Genomic DNA, 20,715 nt, shown 5'->3' with positions numbered 1-20,715 from the left:
AGTGTGTAGGGCACACTTTTCAAAGCTCACTATGGAGTTTTTTTTCTTCACGTTTCACTATATTTAACTGGTTTCCATGTATCTTCCTGTGATGTGAAAATCAACTTGCAATTTTTTTTTTTAAGTTTTGTTGATACATTTTATGAATACAAATTGAGAGTGTGAGACAAACCGTGTCTGTGGGGTTTAGTTTTTAAAAACTCTTGAGGTGAATTTTGCCTGTGTGAATGCACCTAGCTTGACTCTAAAGGTCACAATGACCAAGTCTGAACTTTTTTGTTGAAGTCGCATTGTCCTTGTTGTAGTGACATTGTTAATAAGTACAGACTGGACAGAAAAGTATGTGTTGTATTCACCACAGTGCAACTTTGGCAAAACAAAGAGTGGCTTGGTGTCCAGTGTGGTAGATGACTTATCTCCTGTGCAAATTATAGTTATAGTTTATTTCCATAGTTTTATGGAAATAAATAAAAGCTGCGCCCTGCATGTCATTCCAGGTAGACAAAGTAGATCATAAATTACACCTTTGTAAATGAGGAGTACAATATTTGGGATTTAAAAAAAAAAAATAGAAATAACTTTATTAATAGAATAAATAGAATAAAAGTAAATGCTAATTACATGTGGATGTCTTAAATCACTGAAATAGTTTTCCGATGCTTTGTAAGCTCTAAGCAGCCACTTGAACATGCTCAGTCAGGGATAAAACTATTTTGATTAATAATGTATTAGTAAACTGAGGCGTGTGATGCCGGAGTCTACCATAGTCCTAGGTAGTTACACTTTAGTGTTTCGACCTTACAAGGTCTCTGAAAACCACACAGCCATGTGATAACTATTAATAAGGTTTCTGGATCATTATGTTCCAGCAGCAGGTTTCTCCAGCAGCCATTTATAACACTCCCCTTACTGATATTCCCTGTTTCCACAGTTTCCCTATTAGGCTGTTTCAACCCTGTTTTGTGGGAGGGGCTGGGTTTCGTCGTTCACGCCTACAGTGACGTCAGAAAAGTTCTTGCATTATGTTGAGAGGAGGGAGAAGGCGCGTGAACACACCGGCCTGAAGGACAAGAATAAAGAGATTTAAGAGCGGCAGCAGTTATTTAACGGAGGAACATTCCTGTAGTTCGAGTGAAGTCTTTATTTATTTGTTTCTTGTTAGAGTATTTATTATATTTCTTGAAAAGATGAACGGAGTGACGAGAAGTCTGTGCACGTTTGAGGACATTAGAAGTCAAGAATATGGGGTAAGTTACTTGAAATGATTCACATCTTTTTCTGATGTCTTACTTTTGTCTACTTGAGAAAAATTAATTAGAGCCTACGTGTGTTTACTTCCTGTTCATATGCATTGTGGGATAAATAAAGGCATTATTTTCACACGGTTAATTTCTGGATTTGGTGGTCCTTTTAACGTTTTAATATGTTTCAGTTCCTTTGAACAGGACTGCTGAGTTATGTGTACCTGCTTCTGTGATTGTTGCGACTTTCTCACTGATTGTTTGGAATCATCTTCTCGTAGTGGTGTATTTATCAATGAAAGTAGCCTCTGAGGCAAAGTCCCACCACACAGATAACACCGGCAGCAGCTGAGAAGTTGTCTTCTCTGTGCCTGTCACAGGTGCTTGTGTCAGCATCATTTAAGGGCTTACTGTTGCAACTGTGACAGGCAGTGAATGCAGCTCACGATGCAAACCTGTAGAAGCTCCTCTTGTGTATTATGTGCACCACCTGTGCATGTAAATGTTTGTGAAACAGGATTAGACATCCGACTTCCTTGATATGCAGCTCATCCCCTGGTAGATACTGAATAATAAGAAGAGCAGCTAAGGGTTTAATCATTTACTCTGCCTGAAAAAGCAAACTGTTAACCTGCTCTGAGGTTTTATGAGGTTGCAGAGCAACATGACACTTTCCCCTTATCAGCAGCCTCCTGCTGAGTTCAACAGCACAGGTACATTAAGCTCATATCAGATTATAATGCTAAAGAAGGACGGTGAACAGCCTCATGTATGATTATTTATATAAAGTACATCTTATATTAAGTAGATCTTATTCTAAATGATCAGGGGAGAATTCGAAAGAAGGCTTTACATTTGTGTCAATAGACTAGACTCAGATTGATATCAGTTATTGTTATGTAACTGTAGCTCCAAGTGCCACACAGGTCAAGGTTTAGAAAGGGCAGCTCCCCCCCCACACACACACACACACACACACACACGTTATAAAACTGATTATTTGTGCTCAGGAAAGTGCCTAAAGTGCTTAAAGTGCCATTAAGCAATATTTGATACTTCAAGTTTGTCTCTGTTTAACTTATCGTTAACGTTTAACATTACGTTTAAACATGGCACATTGCGTCAGCTGCATACAGAGAGAAAATTCATCTTCATCAGAGTCTCATTCAATAGTCAAATAGTCACCCAGCTACAGGATTTACATAATTATACGGTTAATCAAGATCAGACTAAATAAAGCAGAAGAGGTGTTTCACCTTCACATGTAACATTTGGTTATGGCTCATTTACAAAATATGACACCCTTTACTGTTAATCAGGGACATTTTTACAGTGTAAGATACGGGAGGAGAGGGAATGTGACCAATGTAGCAGAGAAAGGCCTTCAGAGTTATTTCATATTTTCTTGCTAAGTGTAATTCCTGGAACTGAAATGATATGATCTGAACTGCAGGAACTCCAAGGCCTGACCATGAAACAGTTTTTAAAAAATCTGCTATTATTTCAACAGTCTTGAAACGTCACAATATCTCCTCCCATAAAACTCAGCGGGTTGAGAGTGTTTTGTCTGTGTGTTTCCATCAGGGCTCATTTTGAATAATGCTTCAATTATCCCTCAAGTCGTTTATTTTCCCTGGTTTCTGCGACTGAGCACATTCCCTCCATCTGTCCTCATCCTCTGTTAGCGTCTCAGTCAGGAGTGTCTGACGTTACTCACTGGGAATGTGCCAAATATGACCCATAGATGTAGGCTGTGTGTTTAGAGTCACAACTGGAATGTGAGAAGGCACGCCTGATTTGCACGCAACACAGATAAGGAAAAACAAACCTATTTATATGATAGACAGTAAAATGTGTTTAGTGTTCTCTAGCACTGTTGGTTCTGTCCTGATGTTAGCTTTCATGTCAGGAGTCAGATCCGTGTTTCCTGGTCTGATCTGTTTACCTGCAGTGTTAACCTGCTAAGTTTCTCACATGATGGTAACACACACCCAAATCCTTTACCCAAACATCACACCTCGGCTCGTTTCATCTCGTTAAAGAGTAATTGTATTACCTCAAACTTAACCTAAAGGGAAAGTCCGCTGCTGTGAGGAGCATATGTGAACGGCTAGGTCGGGAGAATCTCCGGAGAAGTCCTCCTGTAAATAAGAGACTATAAAAGAATGACTGACTGAAAGGTTAAGCCTGAGAGTCATAAACCAGGGATTACAATTTAGGTACTAAGGATATAACCTCAAGACACATTACAGTATACATCAAACTAGGACTGCGACTGACAGTTACTTAATCTGCTAATGTCCCAAATTACCCAGAATCCAAAGTGAAATCTTTCCTCAATAAAAGTATGGCCTGTATGTAATAAAACCATGAAGTCTTTTATGTATTAAAGGACGCTAGAAAATCCTAACATTGAGAGCAAGGGCGACATGTAAATAAACCCCAACCCTCTATTTAGTTGCTTGTACACATTCTGCGTCACTTTGTAGTCATTCTGCGTGTCTTTGTAGTCTTTGGTGTCTCTTTAACTGGTATAAAACTTTAAGAGGGAACCCATACAAATCTAAATTAGACCTCCATAAAAAATGTTCATTTAACTACAAATGAAAGAATAAAAATCAAACCTCCATACAATTAAAGTCATTGATTAAAATAAGACTTGAAAAAATAGAGGAAACCTGTGTCGCGCAGCATTTATCTGTCAAGGTGCTGCAGGGTCTGTATGGAGGTCGTGCAGATTTAACATGATGAGCCTGTGCGGACTTTATGCTGATGTGATATTCAGTCAAATAACAATTAAGTGTCCAAAACAAAACGCTGTTTCTTTGAAAGAACTGTACAATTGTTGTTTGTGCCTCAGATTATGTCCATTCGGTTATATGGGTCTCTCTGTGTAGTTATTAGTCCTATTTTTGTTTGTAGTCATTTTTGTTCTCTCTGTTGTAGTTTGGTCTGTTTGTGGGGTTGTTGATCTTTTTTAGTTGTTTTGAATCCTTTTCATCTGATTACTTGTTGAGCAGTGGCCAAAATGTCTCTGTAGAATTAAGAGCCATAACAGATAAGTCTCAAAGTTGGCGTTGGATGTCTTTGTTTATTCTTTCTCAAAATACTTCCTGATCTTAGTGTAAACTTTGGAGACAAGACTGTGTTTTATTTTAGCAAAGTTCTGGTACGGCTGTGTACTGTATGTCAATGCAACTTATTGACCATTGAAGCTGGTAGAAGAAAAAGCTTATTAAAAAAACAACAATCATCTTGACCATGTTTTTCCTTACATGAGTGCAGACTCAAAGTACTGAAACAGAGGTAGAGCACTGAGAGAATTCCATTGGTTTTATCAGCCACCACCTGTTGCCTGAGAGGCTGAGGTTTTTAAAGCAGCTGGACACGAGTCAAAAGTGACATCTGTGCTGCAGGTAATAGAGAAAGCAGAGCACAAGAGGGTTAGAGTGATTTATTGAAACAGAAAAACACACGTTCATGCACGTGGCATGCAGGTAATACACCTGGAGGCATGAGCGCATATGTTTTACTATTTAATCAATGCTGCTACCTGAGATTAAAAACATCCTAACTATTTCTTGGGAACATTTCTTGTGTCACAGAGCTCTGAGTGACATTTTACCCTCCTCCTCCTCCTCCCTAAAATCAACTTGTTTATCAACAACATTCCCAGCTTGCTGGTCACTTCCTGGCTAATTTAAGCGAAATGATGTACAGACCTCCTGATGCCAGAGCCCAAAACAAAAGCGTCTTCATTCCCTAAAAGCCTTTTAGCTTGGCAATATACCAGCGTGATCTTTTGTCAGAGCAGCCAGCAGTGTGACCGCTGTGTGTGTGTGTGTGTGTGTGTGTGTGAGCTTATAGTTTCAGGTTTCTGCTCTGTTAGAAAGGTAGTGTGTACCTTTGGAAACTGTGTGTATCCATGTGTGTTTTTTGTCCAGCGTGTGAAAGGCTGCGTACATGTGCAGGTAGACGTCACCGTCCGTGATCACATCCAAATGGTCCCTTTGTCCATGTTCTCGGGAAGTCTAGTATTACAGGTTATTGTGTGTGTGTGTGTGTGTGTGTGTGTGTGTGTGTGGATATAAAGAGAAAGCAGGTAGAGGGACATGTGTGTAAATAGTGGACTGGAGAGTGAGGATTAGCTGAGCCTTTGTTTGGTTGTCCCTAAAGGGCTGGAAAAGTTGAATAATGATGAATTCCTTCTTCACATACTCTCTCTGTTACCCTTTTTTCTCTCCTCCTCCTCCTCCTCCTCACTTTTCCTCCCCCTATCCCTATTAGAGCTTTCAGTTGTAATATGAGAAGAAGGCATGTGAACCAAGAGGGGAATTTTTTGCTTTCGTTTCCCTGAGTTTTAATTTGACATAGTTGGACCACCACCACAGCTTTTACGATATTTCCTCTGACTTTTTCATTGTTCTCGTTGCCCTCTGTCCCTCTCTAATAGCCCCTCTGCTGCTTTACTACCTGAACAGATACTAAGCTGAAACATACACACTTTCTGTTGTCTATAGAAAATACCTTTTATAACCTCTCAGCTCTTTATCTGGACATTACACAACACAAACCGGTTCATAGCCCCTGTCTGGCTAACATCAAAGCCGGATCATTCTGCATATCAGCAACACAGGGAGATAACATTAATAGTCCCCTTCTTTTGTCACTTCGATTGCCACTCTGTAAACTGCAAACACATAGTGAAATTGGGATGCAAGTGTTTTCATTATCCATGAATCTGTTCATTAAAACAAGTTGTTCTTGAGCCAAACATTCTTTAAGGTTCTCAACAGTCAACTTAAAGCCCACTGTCCACAAAGCTGTTTGTGTCCTGTACACGTGTGAGACCTGTTTTCTTCAAATCTCATCCTGCTTTATTTAAACAGTTAAATGTATCACTCATTGAGAATCTTTGATTCTGTTCAGGCTGTTCAGGTAGCGTGCTGTTCATTTCATCTGATATCAGTCTTATCTCCAAAGTTTAGACAAAAGATCAGAAAGTATTCTGAGAACGAATAAACAAAGAAATCCAACGGCAAATTTGATACTTATCTGTTATGGCTCTTAATTCTACAGAAACATTTCGGCCACTGCTCAACAAGTAATCAGATGAAAGGAAACAGATTCAAAACAACTAAAAAAAGATCAACAACAACACCACAAACAGTCCAAACTACAACATAGAGAACAAAATGACTACAAACAAACCCAGCAGAACTACAAACTACACATTACTGACCAAAATAGGACTAATAACTATACAGAGATCCTTATTACTCTCTGCCGGTTTCTGACTCCCAAAGTTAATCCTAATAGTAAGTTTAAAAAAAAAAAATACGATTTAAAGCCACTGCACATCATACAGTCATGTTTTTAATCATTTTGGCTGATTAGACCAACACAGGTTGTAAAAAAGTGGATCTGTGGTGAGAATTTATTATGTAATAAATTCCAAGCACTAACACGTATGATAAGAGGTCATCAAGTCCTTCTTCCCAAACGGTTTCTTCAAAATGAACAGGATAGTGGATCTGTCGGTCAAGCAAGCTTGACCACACCCACATATTCCTGAGACGGGGTCTAGTCAATCACTAAGGTGTGTGAGAACAGAGGCTTTAAGAAATGATCAGTCCTGTCTCGGTGGCTTTTGTAGCTAATAAAGAGGCATTAACATTCATTTCAGTCTGTTTTCATGACCACCTAAAAATGACTCACCAGAGCTTTAAAGATTAAAAATTAAGACTCAAGAAAAAGCAAATCTGCACAAATTTATACTCAAATTTGGTGTATTTTTTACATGACCAAAACTCCCTTTTCAATGATATTACGTGATTGTAGAGGCTCAAACTAGCTATTTTTCCAAGCACTTGATGTCATATTTGTCCAGAATTAAATTTAAACATATTTTTCCTCAACAACCGGTGAACTTCATCTGCAATCAAAAATCATATGATGTGCACAAAAGCTTCATCAGAGCTACTTAATAGACCTTGACATGAAGTTGTTTGGTCAGCTGTCTCTACATTGCCTTTGATAGTCCTAACAGGACATACAAGGTAATATAGAGCGGCATAGCCTTTTGTGATGAAGGTTATGTATCAAGAGAAAACAGAGGAGGAAAATATGGAGGCCTAATAGGGATAAGCCCTCCACCACTTTGCTTACATACAGAGACACACACACAGTTAAGATGGCTTGCCAAATTCCACAGCACAATCTGTTACTGTTTAACCTGTTATATCAATGCTATAAATGAGCAATAAATTAAATAATGTGGGTGTGTTTGCATTCTTTGTAATTGCTTGCATGTGTGTGTTTGTGTTTGTACTTTTTAACTGCAGTAGTGCATCGCAGACATTGTTTTGATGCATGTTGTGTCTCAGGGTTGACATGAGTTGAGACGCAGAGAGGACTCACTGGAAATTACACAGAACAAGATGTTGTATAATGTCTCGGACCTCCTCCCTCACATCCGCATACTTGAACGCACACAAACACACAGGCTGGATGGGGATCACTTATAAGGGGGGTTTCCCTATGGCGGGCGGCGCACACCCACACAGTCACATCCCACTCCAGACGTTTCCTGTTAAAGTGACTTCTCCCCTTAGAACACAAGAAAAAAACTGGGGAGTTTCTCTTTGTGTCTCGTTTTAAAGAGTTTTAGTCGAGTGTTGCGTCTGCGTGTGTCTTGTTTTCTGACATGCTCCTCACTTTCGAGTGCCAGATTGTTTATGGCTACTGTGAGCTTTTGTTTCCATGGTGATGTTCTGTCTTGTTTGACATTACATTATCTGTCCGCTTTCCCAGAAATCCAGGCACCTCTTCCCATTGGCTGTGAGCGCCTGGAGTGTTTCCGCCTAAAGTCCCTCTGACGTCCATAGCACACAATTTAAATCAAACAATCTGTCTCTGAGCAGCTGTGAAGAACTTAAAACTTTCTCTCTGACGCTCGTACCCCACTCTCTTACTGGATACCCCTCCACACCTCCCTCTTCTCTCCCTCCTGCTCTGTTTCATTTAGTGAGCATGACTCAGTCTCTCCTCCTCTTTTTTCCCCTCTCCTCCTCAAAATAGTTCTCGATCTTCCACTCCATCACATAACGGTCTCTTTGTGGGATTCACTTCATCGTCTCATTTCTTGGTTGCCTTTTTTCCAGGACGGCTGCAGGCGACTGAGGCTCACACTTCACAACCAGAGCCCGGCAGAGAGGAGCACAGTCCAGCACAGGGACAAGGTAAGAAGAACTTCCTGCACCTGATAACTTGGGTAGTGAGTTGGAGTGTAACACCAGTGCTGGTCCTAGGAATCAGAATCTTTAAAAAGAGAATCTGTGGAAAGTCGCTTGAAATAATATTCACGATTAAATATGTAGTTTGGATTCTTGAGAGTGGATATTATGTAATCAGATTCAGGACGACTTTTCAGCTTTAATGGAAATACTGGGTTGGATTTGTATAAGACATGAGGATGAAGAGCTTACTTGGAGGGGGGAAATTAAATAAAGAAAAAAAGTGCAGGTCCTCATCATCTGGCCATAAATAGATCTGAAAGTTTGGATAGTGAATCTCCTTAATCAACCTGAGTTATTGGCTCATATCAAGTGCAGTCACGCAACATGCAGTGCCACATTCCTACACACGGAACTGTACAGAAATAAAATTTGCTTGTAAACATGCCATAGCTGCCATCAGTTTTTCATGAGCTTCGTACCCACGCAAAGCCACTCAGATTGTCTCAAGACAGCCATTGTTCAAGCAAAACCAGCGCCAAAGTTACGGGAAAAAAAAGAGACCACCAGAGCTGCAGAGTTACATAACATCTCCCTGCCTTCTTATTTATGTGTGTGTCTCTCTCTCTTTCTCCTTTTGCTTTTCACCAAGTCTGACTACCACTTCCAAAGTAGCACCAGATGTTTATTGGTCAGTCTCCATGGTGATTACAGCCAAATGTTTCTGCCTGGTCATTATAGAGACTTGCAGTCAGTCACACGCTCACAGCAATAATTTGATCAGGAACAGACTGAGAAGAAAAAAAGAGTATACTGCATATACGAGAGAGTTAAACTGCATCATTCATATCAGACGTTCCTGATATTTTTCAGATGTTTCATAATAATAATTAGAGGAAGTGCTCCAGGCTGTCTTTCCAAAAGTTGTGCAATCTTCATCAGAAACGTGCTGCAACTCTTCCTCTAGCGCCAGCAAAACACAGTGACTTCACCCAATTGCGTATGCGGTTTGGAAATGTAACACACCCATCCATCCATATTCACACAGAATGAAACACTAACAGACTCCTCTTTCTCTTTTATCTCCAGCCCGTCGGACGAGCATTTGCACTGGTGCAGCCGGCCGTCGACAGGACCTCTCTGACCCCCGAACCCGTCAAATCTACAGAGGAGCAGGTGGAGGTAATCAAGGTGGGTGTGGCACTGTAATTTGAGAAGGAACGAAATGGTGAATATTTGTTTTGTGATTAGGCATGTTTGTGTTTAACATCCGTGTCTCTGCCTTTGCCAGGTTTATTTAGAGGCACGCAATCAGGAGCAACAGAAGCACCAGCAGAGCCTGAAGATGCTGTCAGATGAAGTTTCACAGATCCAAGAGGTCAGCACTAAAAACACACACAGCAGGCTCTGGATTATGTAACAATTTGCATGTTAGCATCATGTAAATTTGCCTGTGCCTCTTCCACACTTCTATCTTTCAACATTCTCTGATACATTTCATACAAAAAGTATCTCACGACATGTGTGGATTTCAAACAGGTGAGGTACTGCCTGAAGACGCTGAGGGAGCAGATGGCAGCCAAAAGCAAGGTAGGTCTATTTTCAGCTGCTCTGCTAATATCACATCCTGTGTGCTCAATGGCATTTTCTCCACGTATCTACAGCTGCATCTTTCACTGCTTCCTTTCTCACTTCCTCCTTTTCTCTTCCCAGCCGCACACAAACGGCTGGAAAGTTGGCATTCCCTTCAAGAAGAGCGGCTTTTCTACCTCCAAGGGTGGAGCTAAAGCTGATGGACAGGTGAGCAGACTCTCACGTGCACAGCCTCTCTTGAAAGTTGTATTAAACTGTCTGTAATCTGAAACTCTTTAAAAATCTGACGTGCAGAAGTTAGATGCGTGTTGTCATGCAGAGCGGTCACCACCCAAGGGCAAACAAAGAGAAAGAGAAGTGAAGTTAAAGAGGGAAATGTGATAAAGCAGAAAAAGAATGGATTAAAATGAGTAAATATGCTTACAGCACCCCCCGGGTGTATGAAAATGTGTGTGAAAGCTGTTCCAGCACATGCTGTTCCTCTCCTCAAATGTGTTGTTGTATTCAGGCCCTTCTTATTGTTGCCAGCATTCCACAGATGGCTCTCCTTTATTCGCTGTATCGCTGAGCACCTTTAGCAACCTCTACTACTGTTTACATGTCACTCATGTTTGTGTACAAACAAAACGGGCCTGGCACCACTTTTTTTGTTGTTTTAATTGGTCAAATTATTTGTGAGTCACACTATGGCTTGCTCATACGGAGGATTTGCACAAATAAGGAGGGAAACTGATCCAGTGACGCACACACACACACACACACACGCCTGTTTTCTTTGCCACAGCCAAAACCACTGAGCTCATTCGAAACTTAAACAAGACGACAAATTACATCAGCGTAAAACCATTTATCCATGTATTTAACCACCATTCATTGTAAAATAGTTGTTTCTTAGTAAACCTGTGTACAATGTCATTTAATAAATCTTGGAGTTTTATTGTTTTAAACAGTAAATCAAGGTGGGTGAAGCTTTTTGACACTGATTAACGGCTGTCAGGGTTTCGTTCCAAATCGACAAAAAAATGATTTCTACGAATTGCTAACAATTCATTACAAATATATAATTGTTTTCACCCATTCATGCAAGGAGTATGGACACTTTGGCGACAGTTAAAGCCATGACTGTCATATTTTGACATCTGGACAAGCTGGAGAATGAGTGAACTCCCCTTTTTGTTCAGTTTAACATTCCCAATGGGATTCGGATCTGGACACTTAATCTGACTCTCCAGGATATTGCCGTATCCATTTGCTGATCCAACCCTTCATATTCTCTCTGTTAGGAAGCAGATGACGAAGCAGAGAGAGCCAAGCTAAGGGAAGTCAGTAAGCGCATGTATGCACAGCTCCAGGAGGCAGAGAAGAAGCACCACGAGGAGAAAGAGAGGTTTCAGGTAACATACAGAGACACTTGCTTTTTTCACTTTCTCTTTGCATCACAACAAGTGGTGTTACACTGCGTTAAAGCCACTAAGTAAATACATTTCACCCTGTTTCCTAAAGGTTGAAAGCAGCAGGCTGAAAGAGCACCTGAGCAGCCAGGAGCAGAAGTTAAAGACAACAGAAGAAGCATGTATAAGGAAAGACCTGCGCATAGATGAGCTGCAGAGACTGCTGGGAGGAATGGAGCAGGAGAGCTCCACCCTGCGAGAGGCCATCCGCAACCGTGAGGAGGAACTGCGCGAGCTGCACAAGATCAGAGAGGAAGGCCAGAAAGGAGACCTAAGGTTAGTTTATACATTTAAACATACAAACAAAAACACACAGCAATAAATCATCTGTCAAACAATCTACTCAGGATTAGTGTGTTATAATTCTCTGTGTGTATTTTTAGGGCTGAGCAGCTGGAGAGGGAGGTGGCCATTCTTAAAGAAAAGATCCACCATCTGGATGACATGTTGAAAAGCCAGCAGAGGAAAGTCAGACACATGATTGAGCAGGTGAGACGCACATGTGTGGGACTGAGTAAAGCAAACGCCTCGTCTCAGCGTTCATATTTGCAGAGGAGTTATCTCACTGCCTGACTGTGTTTGTTCTGTCTTTAGCTCCAGAACTCTCGCATGGTGATTCAGGAAAGGGACCGTGTGATCAAAGAGCTGGAGGAGAAAGTGGCTTTCTTGGAGGCTGAGGTGAGAGATGCTTTTTTTTTTTTTACTTCTCCTGTGAAATTTTTTTTATTTTTATTTTATCTGTGGAATGAAGAATGAAGGGTGAATTTAAAAGGGATAAAGATACTCTGCAGTATGACCTATTCAGGGAGAGAAGAGACATGTACAGAAGAGAGATGCAACCCTTTTCTTCTGGTAGCCATATTAGCTTTTTTTAAATGGTTATCATGAGAACTGACTCCTGACCTCCTGTGTGTGCAGAACCGAGAGATGCATGACCAGATGGACTACTTCCTCGGAGGACAACGGTCAAATTCCTACCTATCATCAGAGCGCAACCCCCAGATCGTCTATAGGTAACTTATTATGCTCACCCTCTTCACATTTCTTGCACCTGCAAACTTAGCAAACTCTTGACAGAGTCATGTCCTGCAGGGTCTTTTCTTGCTTATGCATGAGTCACAATTATTGCATTTATTACAGTGGTTAGTGTTTTAAAATAAACAGAGGAGCAAATGTAAATGAAATGATGTTGAGAATCTCAGCCTGCATTTAATAATTTTGGTAAAACAAACACAGAAACACATACTAGCATATGAAAGAAACCTAATTCTCTTCTTCTCCTCTCCTCAGCAAACCGCTCAAGCCGTCCTCCTCGTCCAACAAACCGCTCCCTTTCATCAAAGTCATCGAGATAAAGTCATGAAGTGAATGAGAAGAAGAAACACAAAGAAAGTGTCCAGAAGGGTTCAGAACCACCAAACATTTTTTTTTTAGTACAGACTGAAACCAAACAGCACCACATCTTATCACATGAATGTTTGGGGCTTCAGAGCTGAAACTGTTTCTGAGACTGCAAGAAACATCAACGCTTACACTAAACCACAAACACTCCTGAAGGAAACTGTATGGTGTTTGCATTTATGTCAGCTTTAGAGTAAATTCACAGAGTGTACCGTGTTACATGTTACATGTTATACTGGGTTCTGCATGACTTTGTTTTCTCGTCCTGCCCTATTTTGATCGCTTTTATAACCTTTCAGTTTACGACATTGACGTTGTATCGCGACTAAAATATGGGGCATAGTGCAGACGCTTTGTTTTGCCAAAGTGGGTTAGGACATTGTCAGTCCATATTCAGGAATGTAGCAAACAAAGCTAACTAAGTTAAAACTCCATGTAAAAAAAAAAATCATTAACAAGTCGACCTACTTCCTGCATCTTTGTACTCATTAGTCATTCACCCATGACTCCATTCACTTTGTTAAGTGAATGGTAAATTGCTTTGAGCATGTAAATACTGACTGTAGCCTATAGAAAGTAGAAAACATGCACTGAAAAGAGCTGTTTTTACATTCAAGCCCTTAACATTATGGCACCTTATGAAACTGTGAGGAAGCAGAAAGAAGTGTCAGCAATAATGAAGAAATTTCAACGTATCTGCTTCAAGTGTCATTTTTGTTCTTAATATTTCTTGTAAAACATATTTTGTTTTGTATATATTAATGTATGCTTGATGTTTTAACTACTTCCTAACAACTTTCTCCTTTGTATTTATTTATACAAACAAACTAGACAGATGTGTGACATTTTTTTTTAAGTGTGTAATCTGTATTTGTGGCTCTCAGAATAAATGATTTAAAAACGAAATGAAGGCCTTCTGGCTTCTTACAAGCGGAATTTACAAGTTTTAAATTGTATTTTGAAGAGAACATCGCCCTCTGCTGGACACTGAAACCTAGAAATGACTCCATTACAATGACCACATAAGAAAACTGCACAATATTTGGACTGGATTCATTTATTTTAAAAGCTACTTACAATTAATGGCACATACAATTAAAACACCAAGGCCCAATAATACCTCCAAATGAAATGAACAGTTCACACATTTCAACACCAGTCACAAAGAAAGTCTTCCCCCTCACATACAGATAAATTAATGCACAATTACAGTATGAGCACTGTTGAATCACATTGCACTGAGAGAACTGATAAAATCAGAAAAGCACCTAATCACCAAAATCCTTTAATCAAGTACAGTATGGCTTCTGTAAAAAACAAACATTTAAGGCTAAGAACGGGCTGTCATGTTGTAGAGAATGAACAGCAGAGGCACTAAGAGACGTAAACATAAGTGACATTAACAGTGCAGGGCAACCAATAATTTTTTATTTTTTTTTAAACATAATCTTTTTCAATACAGTTGGTTAATAGTAACAATTGTGCATAGGTGTGTAATAAATACTGATTGTCTTATCATTGCATAGCTCTATAGCTCTGGTTTGGTCAAATCAACCTTTCATATTATAGACTATTTTTCTAAAGCACTCACACATGCATTTATACAGAGTTCATACGCAAAGGCTACACTTAGGTAAGAGGCTTATACCAGTGGTCTGATGTGCACTTTATTGTCTATCAGGCAGTTTGTGTTTGTATTTAAAGGCAGTGTTTATATTGCCTCACTCTAAACTAAATGGCCAAAGTGACAGTTAATACGGTAGGCACTTACATTCTTGGCAGCACTTCCTTGTCTTTGACCTGTCTTAAGGACGGGCTTCATGGATTTTTTTTTTTAGAACGAGCTGTCCAGAGTGTTGTAGTTGTCTTTAAAGTTCTTCAGCTCCAGGAAGTGTCTGGGTCGCTTGCTGCGCTGCTGCACTGAGGATGTGAGGTAGGTGGTTTGTGTTGGGGAGGAGGAGCGTGTAAGCTCCGCGCTGCTGGTCAAGTCTTTGGCTGCAGACTGGTGGTGTCGGCTTGGAGAACTGCCGCTGCTGCTGTGAGACTTGACACTAAAAAAACAACAAGAGGGAAACAGAATGTTCCGGGTACATAATTAACATTCCATCAAAGGATTAGGGATAAAAGGAAAATCTGTGAGGGAGCACTGTGAGGAGAGGTTGTGTTTATACTCACGCAGAGGCCAGTTCAGTTAGAGCTTCCTGGTATTCTAAAAATTCTGCTTCACCAAAAGTCTAAAATAAAAAAATAAAACAGGAGAAAAAGTTAAACATCAGTGCATACAGTATGTCAGCTTTTAAAGATACAGTGCACAGATGGATGGGCTGTATGACAAAAACTTTACTGATCATAAGGATACTATCAGTCATCACATTTTAATCATGAGCCTAGCAGCGTAGCATAGGTCCCCCTTGTTCCACCAAAACAGCTCTGACTCATCACAGAGGGACTTGACCAGACCTCTGAAGGTTTCCTATGGTATCTTGTATCTATCAATATAAACCAGTTTCCATAATAACACATTACAGGCCACATACATCGATATTACATCTGTTAATAAAACACACTTAAATGATTTTCTCCATACCTCTAAACTCAATGTTTTTGATATCTTACATAAAGATGTATTGTATTAAGTATGACAAGACATCTCTTCATCTCTGGCTAACTACCACACACAGAGACACTGACCTCTGCCCCATGACGTGCTTTATTGTACCCGTCCAGCACTGTGTCGATGAGGTTTTCTCTGAACATGCAGTGTGATTTTTTCAGCTGTAGAAGCCAGGTCTGTAGTCTTTTACCCGTCACAGCGGTGGACGTCCCACCAAGCTCACGGAAAGGGAGATCTAATGACAGACAGTATGACAATCATCCGTCAATGCTACCACCATGTTGACAAAAAAAAAAAAAAAAACAAGTAAGGCTCTGTGGTGGAAAAAAAAAGCTCACCAGTGTCTCTGATGGCATCCAGTGCTCTCATCCTGTACAGATAGTCGTAGGAACCTGCAACACACACACAAACACACAGATTCTTATGTGCTCTGAAATTGAACGTTATCACCTGGATATTTTAGGACTGGTGTGTATAAGTTCCTTTGTGTGCCCTTTTTACCCGACTGTCCGCAGTGCTTCAGCCGGTCATCATCTGGAGACATAAGACGAGGCTCAAAGTGGATTTTCTGAACTTGGCTCAGTTTGGCTTCAATTTTTTGCCTCAACTCCTACAGGACACACACAAGACCACCATGTGTTATGAATCAGCAGGACACGAAACAGCATCACACTTCTCATTATGTTGTATGTGTATTACCTTAGGAGCGTTGTGGCCGAGGGGAACATGTGGTCCTCTGCGGGACTTCATGGCAAAACGCATAATTTGTCTTTTGACAAAGATGAACAGCAAAACAAACACCTAGAGGACAGCCAAGAGTTGAGAGCTTCTTTTAGGAGTAGTAACCAGGCAATGATGAACATAACTTAATAAAATAAGTATGTAGATGAAACTTGGGACCGGATGGTGTGCTCCAATTATCGGGGTATCACACTTCTCCGCCTTCCGGGGAAAGCTTACTCTAGGGTGCTGGAAAGGAGGCTCCGGCCGATTGTCGAACCTCGGATACAGGAGGAACAATGTGGATACCGTCGCGGCCGTGGGACAGTGGACCAGCTCTTTACCCTCGCAGGGCTTCTTGGGGGAGCATGGGAATTTGCCCATCCAGTCTACATGTGTTTTGTGGATTTGGAGAAGGCTTTTGACCGTGTCCCTCGGGGGATCACGTGGGGGGCACTGCGGGAATATGGAGCCCCGGGGCCGTTGGTACGAGCCATCCGGTCCCTGTATGACCAAAGTGGGATGGTGTGTCCGCATCCTCGGCACAAAGTCAGACACGTTCCCAGTGCGTGTTGGCCTCCGCCAGGGTTCCCCCTTGTCACCGGTCCTGTTTGTGATCTTCATGGACAAGGAGCAGCCGGGGGGAGGAGGGTTTCCAGTTCGGGGGCCTCAAAATTTCATCTCTGCTTTTTGCAGATGATGTGGTTTTGTTGGCCTCCTCATGCTGGGACCTCCAGCAGGCATCGGGGCGGTTTGCAGCCGAGTGCGAAGCGGCTGGGATCAGGGTCAGCACCTCCAAGTACGAGGCCGAGAACCATCTCTGCCGGAAAAAGGTGGATTGCTCTCTCCGGGTGGGGAGTGAGTCCTTGCCCCCAAGTGGAGGAGTTCAAGTATCTTGGGGTCTTGTTCACGAGTGAGGGTAGGATGGAGCGTGAGATCGACAGACGGATTGGCTCGGCGTCAGCAGTAATGCAGGCATTGTGCTGGACCGTTGTGGAGAAGAGGGAGCTGAGCCTGAAGGCAAAGCTCTCGATTTACCAGTCGATCTACGTTCCAACCCTCACTTATGGTCGTGAGCTATGGGTAGTGACCGAAAGAATAATATTGCGGATACAAGCGGCTGAAATGAGCTTCCCCCGGAGGGTAGCTGGGCTCAGCTTTAGAGATAGGGTGAGGAGCTCGGACATTCGAGGGAGCTCGGAGTAGAGCCGCTGCTCCTCCGCATTGAAAGGAGCCAGTTGAGGTGGTTTGGGCATCTGTTAAGGATGCCTCCTGGACGCCTCCCTTTAGAGGTTTTCCAGGCACGGCCAACTGGGAGGAGACCCCGGGGCAGACCCAGAATGCGCTGGAGGGATTATATATCCCGTCTAGCCTGGGAACGCCTCGGAATCCCCCAGGAGGAGCTGGAAAACGTTGCTGGGGAGAGGGAAGTCTGGGTTGACTTACTGCGCCTGCTACCACCGCGACCCGACCTCGGATAAGCGGAAGAAAATGGATGGATGGACTAACAATAACCTTTTCAAATGATTGGATTATTTAAAGTAAACATTTTGATGCATATTTCTGGGTTTAAAACAGGGCTCATTTTATTACATTTGTAATCAAGAAGGGGGATTTTTAAACGTGTTTTACTCCTATCTCTGTAATCTTTTCCAAGAAGATTTTTTTTATTGTTGGGGTGATCACAGACAAATAACAACCCGTTTGCAGAACATTTGGTAGAAGGATGAAGCATGGATAAGGGATAAACGCATGAACTTATTACATTTGGAGCAGTTTAAATCCAATTAAAACAAACAGGCCAACATTTCTTCCTCGGTTATATAAAGTCTTTCATAACAACTTTTTGGGGAACAAGGTGCGATGTTGTGATGGGATTCTAGACTAAGCATTTGGTACTTAAACATTTTCTAAACGTTTTTCCCCAACTTTTAGAAATATAAATTAAGATATCAAGGCATATAGTAGGGCTCGGAATCTTTGGGTGTCTCAAGATTCGATTCGATTTCGATTCTTGGGGTCACGATTTCAATTCAGAATCTATTTTCAATTCAAAAGTATTCGGGATTCATGGATCCATGGATTCAAAGTCTATTTTTGAATTAGTGTCATCTGTGAGACTGGCTGAACTTCTTGCTGCTCCATTTTTGGAAGTTATGAATTGATTTAAAATCTCAGAAGATAAGAATTTCGATTTTTACATAAAAAAATCTGTGCAGTTCAAGTGTATTCTAGGAAATGTTATTGACATGAGATAACAAAACGATTGAAAAAGAAGCAGCTTCCCAAACCTCCAAAGCATTCTTAAAACAAAAAGTGTTATTTTAATAAACACAAAGATGTGGCCTGCTGTCTGACTTCACTAAACTGTCAATCTAACATTGAAAGAAGGTAAATTATAATTGTTACTGTTCTATATAAAGAAAATGTGTTGTGTTTATATCTAAGACCACGCACAAGTTGAACTATGGGTATTATTGGTTGATGTGTATTGTTCTGCTATGCCAATGTCAGATTATTTAAATATTAGGCTATATCGAGAAATGTTTGTAAACGTATGCTGATCATAATGAACCTATGAAGGTTCATGATCATAATGCAGGCTTGTAATAAGCATAACACGCTTATGGGGGGGTGGGTTGTATGACTGAGAAGATGATTTATTTTTCTGCACTTGTGCTTCCGTGACTCTGAATTGAGACTTTTTTTCTAAAAAATATTTGGGGGGAAAAAAAAAAAAGTTCATGTGTAACCTATGGGTGTAACATAGACTACTGTGACTGTATCTCTGTTTATTCCAGAGTACAGTGACATGTTGATTGTTTTCAACTGTGACTGGACTTAGACATACCAATAACATTAAAACTGACTCACCAGACTTCCGAAGGCCATCACAAGCACCACGTTTATGCTTGAGAGAAGAGAATCGTTCCGCATTTTGAAACTGTGCGTTCATTAACCTTACTGACGTTAACGTAGACTACAACACTTCAGAGTACGCCCAACAACTTTTAAAGCCACGCAGTTTAATTCAAGACTCCGTTTTTTAAAACACATTAACTTAAGTTAGACGACAGACAGACTACAGAGAGCTGGAGAAAAGTTAGGTGCTCTTAGATGTTACATTTCGCTGGCTTGTTGTCTTCCGCGTTAGTCACGTGACTGGGGCTGGGTTACGTCGGCTCTGACGTTATTTGGCCTCTGCTGCCTTCTGCCGTTCAATGACGTCTTCACGACGCTACACCCAACTAACAAACATAACAAACAAATCAACAAATGATGAAGACAGGTTTCATTTAAATATAATAAAGACCTGTGAACACAATAAAACAAGTGAAACACATTCACTTGTTAGCCTACATATTGATTAAGAATAATATGAGGAGGGTCACTGACGTCATCATTTTGGGGCTAAAAGTGAGACTGACACCCAGGGCCCTAATGGAGGTAGGGGGCCCTGGTTTGTAGGCCTTTTTTATTTTAAGATAGAAAACAAATGTTAATATGAGTGTAAAATGTAAGGTGATTGTAAATAATAAATATGACTATAGATTACACATCACTGCAATTATGCAATGCTTTTATAAATTCCAACCTAAACAGCCTCTTTAAAGGAGCGGATGAAAAACTGCCCAACTTGAAAGTCAACTTTCAGACTTTGGTTAGATTCAAACCTGTGCCAGGACATCAGTCAAATCACCTGCTTGATTTTTCTCATTATCATACCACTTTACAGGATTGTGGTCAGAAGTGGGACACTGGTGCACCCCCCTGGAGAATGTTGTTTTCTGTGGGAGGGCTATAACGTATGCAGCTGATATCTATGGTTGTTGATTCTATAATAAACTCTGACAGGGTCCAGTAGTTGTAAGTAGTAAAAAACTAAACTAAAACTGTGCTGTTCTGCATCCCACAAATTCCCCAAATCCAACAGCTGGTAACTTTTTCTTTAATGTGGTGGACAATAAATGAATTTCAACAAGTAAGCAATGCACTACTTCTTCTTTTTTCTACTTCTTTTTTCTTGTCTTCTTTTTCTTTTTCTTCTCCTTCTTCTTATTATTACAAACTTCCAGTAAAAGTGAATTTGCACTCATTTTTTCTAGTTAGCTATACTTTTCTGAGTGAGTCACAGACATGTCTCGTCTATTTATTCTATTGAAACTTAATATATTGAACCTCTCTTTACCAAACTATGATGCTGTGTAAAATGACTGATGTTCATAAAAATAATCAGAATAGACCACAGTGATATCCTTTCATTGGGCCCAGAATTCTTGGTAACACCCCTGGGGAGGGTTGACTATTTATATTAACTGGGACATACTGATTAAATACCATGAATTTCCCTTTCTCACATAGTTCCTTAAGTCCTACAACCCCAAAAATGTATTAAAAAGAACCAGTGTGTCTGTGAGCACAACATTGATTTGCATCTATCCTGCGGAGACACTGAGTGC

At 40.8% G+C, this 20,715-nt stretch overlaps 2 protein-coding genes across 2 annotated transcripts; one reads left to right on the top strand and one right to left on the bottom strand.

Moving 5' to 3' along the window:
• Positions 1-1,015: 1,015 nt before the first annotated feature.
• On the top strand, positions 1,016-13,821 carry tuft1a (tuftelin 1a). The gene is made up of 12 exons (XM_061050644.1): positions 1,016-1,247; positions 8,405-8,482; positions 9,566-9,667; positions 9,768-9,854; positions 10,016-10,066; positions 10,190-10,276; positions 11,353-11,463; positions 11,573-11,796; positions 11,904-12,009; positions 12,115-12,198; positions 12,439-12,533; positions 12,811-13,821. Exons 1-12 carry the CDS (start codon positions 1,188-1,190, stop codon positions 12,881-12,883), a joined length of 1,158 nt encoding a protein of 385 aa, XP_060906627.1. The 5' UTR covers positions 1,016-1,187; the 3' UTR covers positions 12,884-13,821.
• Positions 13,822-13,962: 141 nt separating this feature from the next.
• c11h1orf43 (chromosome 11 C1orf43 homolog) lies at positions 13,963-19,417 on the bottom strand. Its single transcript, XM_061050643.1, has 7 exons — positions 19,130-19,417; positions 16,235-16,336; positions 16,037-16,145; positions 15,874-15,927; positions 15,613-15,770; positions 15,097-15,155; positions 13,963-14,972 (listed from the first exon to the last, which is right to left on the bottom strand). The coding sequence occupies exons 1-7, from the start codon at positions 19,190-19,192 to the stop codon at positions 14,756-14,758; spliced, it is 762 nt and encodes a 253-aa protein (XP_060906626.1). The 5' UTR covers positions 19,193-19,417; the 3' UTR covers positions 13,963-14,755.
• Between the last annotated feature and the right edge of the window lie 1,298 nt (positions 19,418-20,715).

Source organism: Labrus mixtus, chromosome 11 (genome assembly GCF_963584025.1).
Source record: "Labrus mixtus chromosome 11, fLabMix1.1, whole genome shotgun sequence".
NCBI classification, from domain to species: Eukaryota; Metazoa; Chordata; class Actinopteri; order Labriformes; family Labridae; genus Labrus; species Labrus mixtus.
This window is presented reverse-complemented; position numbering and strand designations above follow the sequence as displayed.

Coding starts and splice junctions, on each gene's coding strand:
- tuft1a (XM_061050644.1), top strand. CDS start 1,188: ATGAACGGAGTGACGAGAAGTCTGTGCACGTTTGAGGACATTAGAAGT. Junction 9,855..10,015: donor AAGTTTCACAGATCCAAGAG/GTCAGCACTAAA, acceptor GATTTCAAACAG/GTGAGGTACTGCCTGAAGAC. Junction 11,464..11,572: donor AGGAGAAAGAGAGGTTTCAG/GTAACATACAGA, acceptor TGTTTCCTAAAG/GTTGAAAGCAGCAGGCTGAA.
- c11h1orf43 (XM_061050643.1), bottom strand. CDS start 19,192: ATGCGGAACGATTCTCTTCTCTCAAGCATAAACGTGGTGCTTGTGATG. Junction 16,337..19,129: donor TGATGGCCTTCGGAAGTCTG/GTGAGTCAGTTT, acceptor GCTGTCCTCTAG/GTGTTTGTTTTGCTGTTCAT. Junction 16,146..16,234: donor TCGGCCACAACGCTCCTAAG/GTAATACACATA, acceptor TGTGTCCTGTAG/GAGTTGAGGCAAAAAATTGA.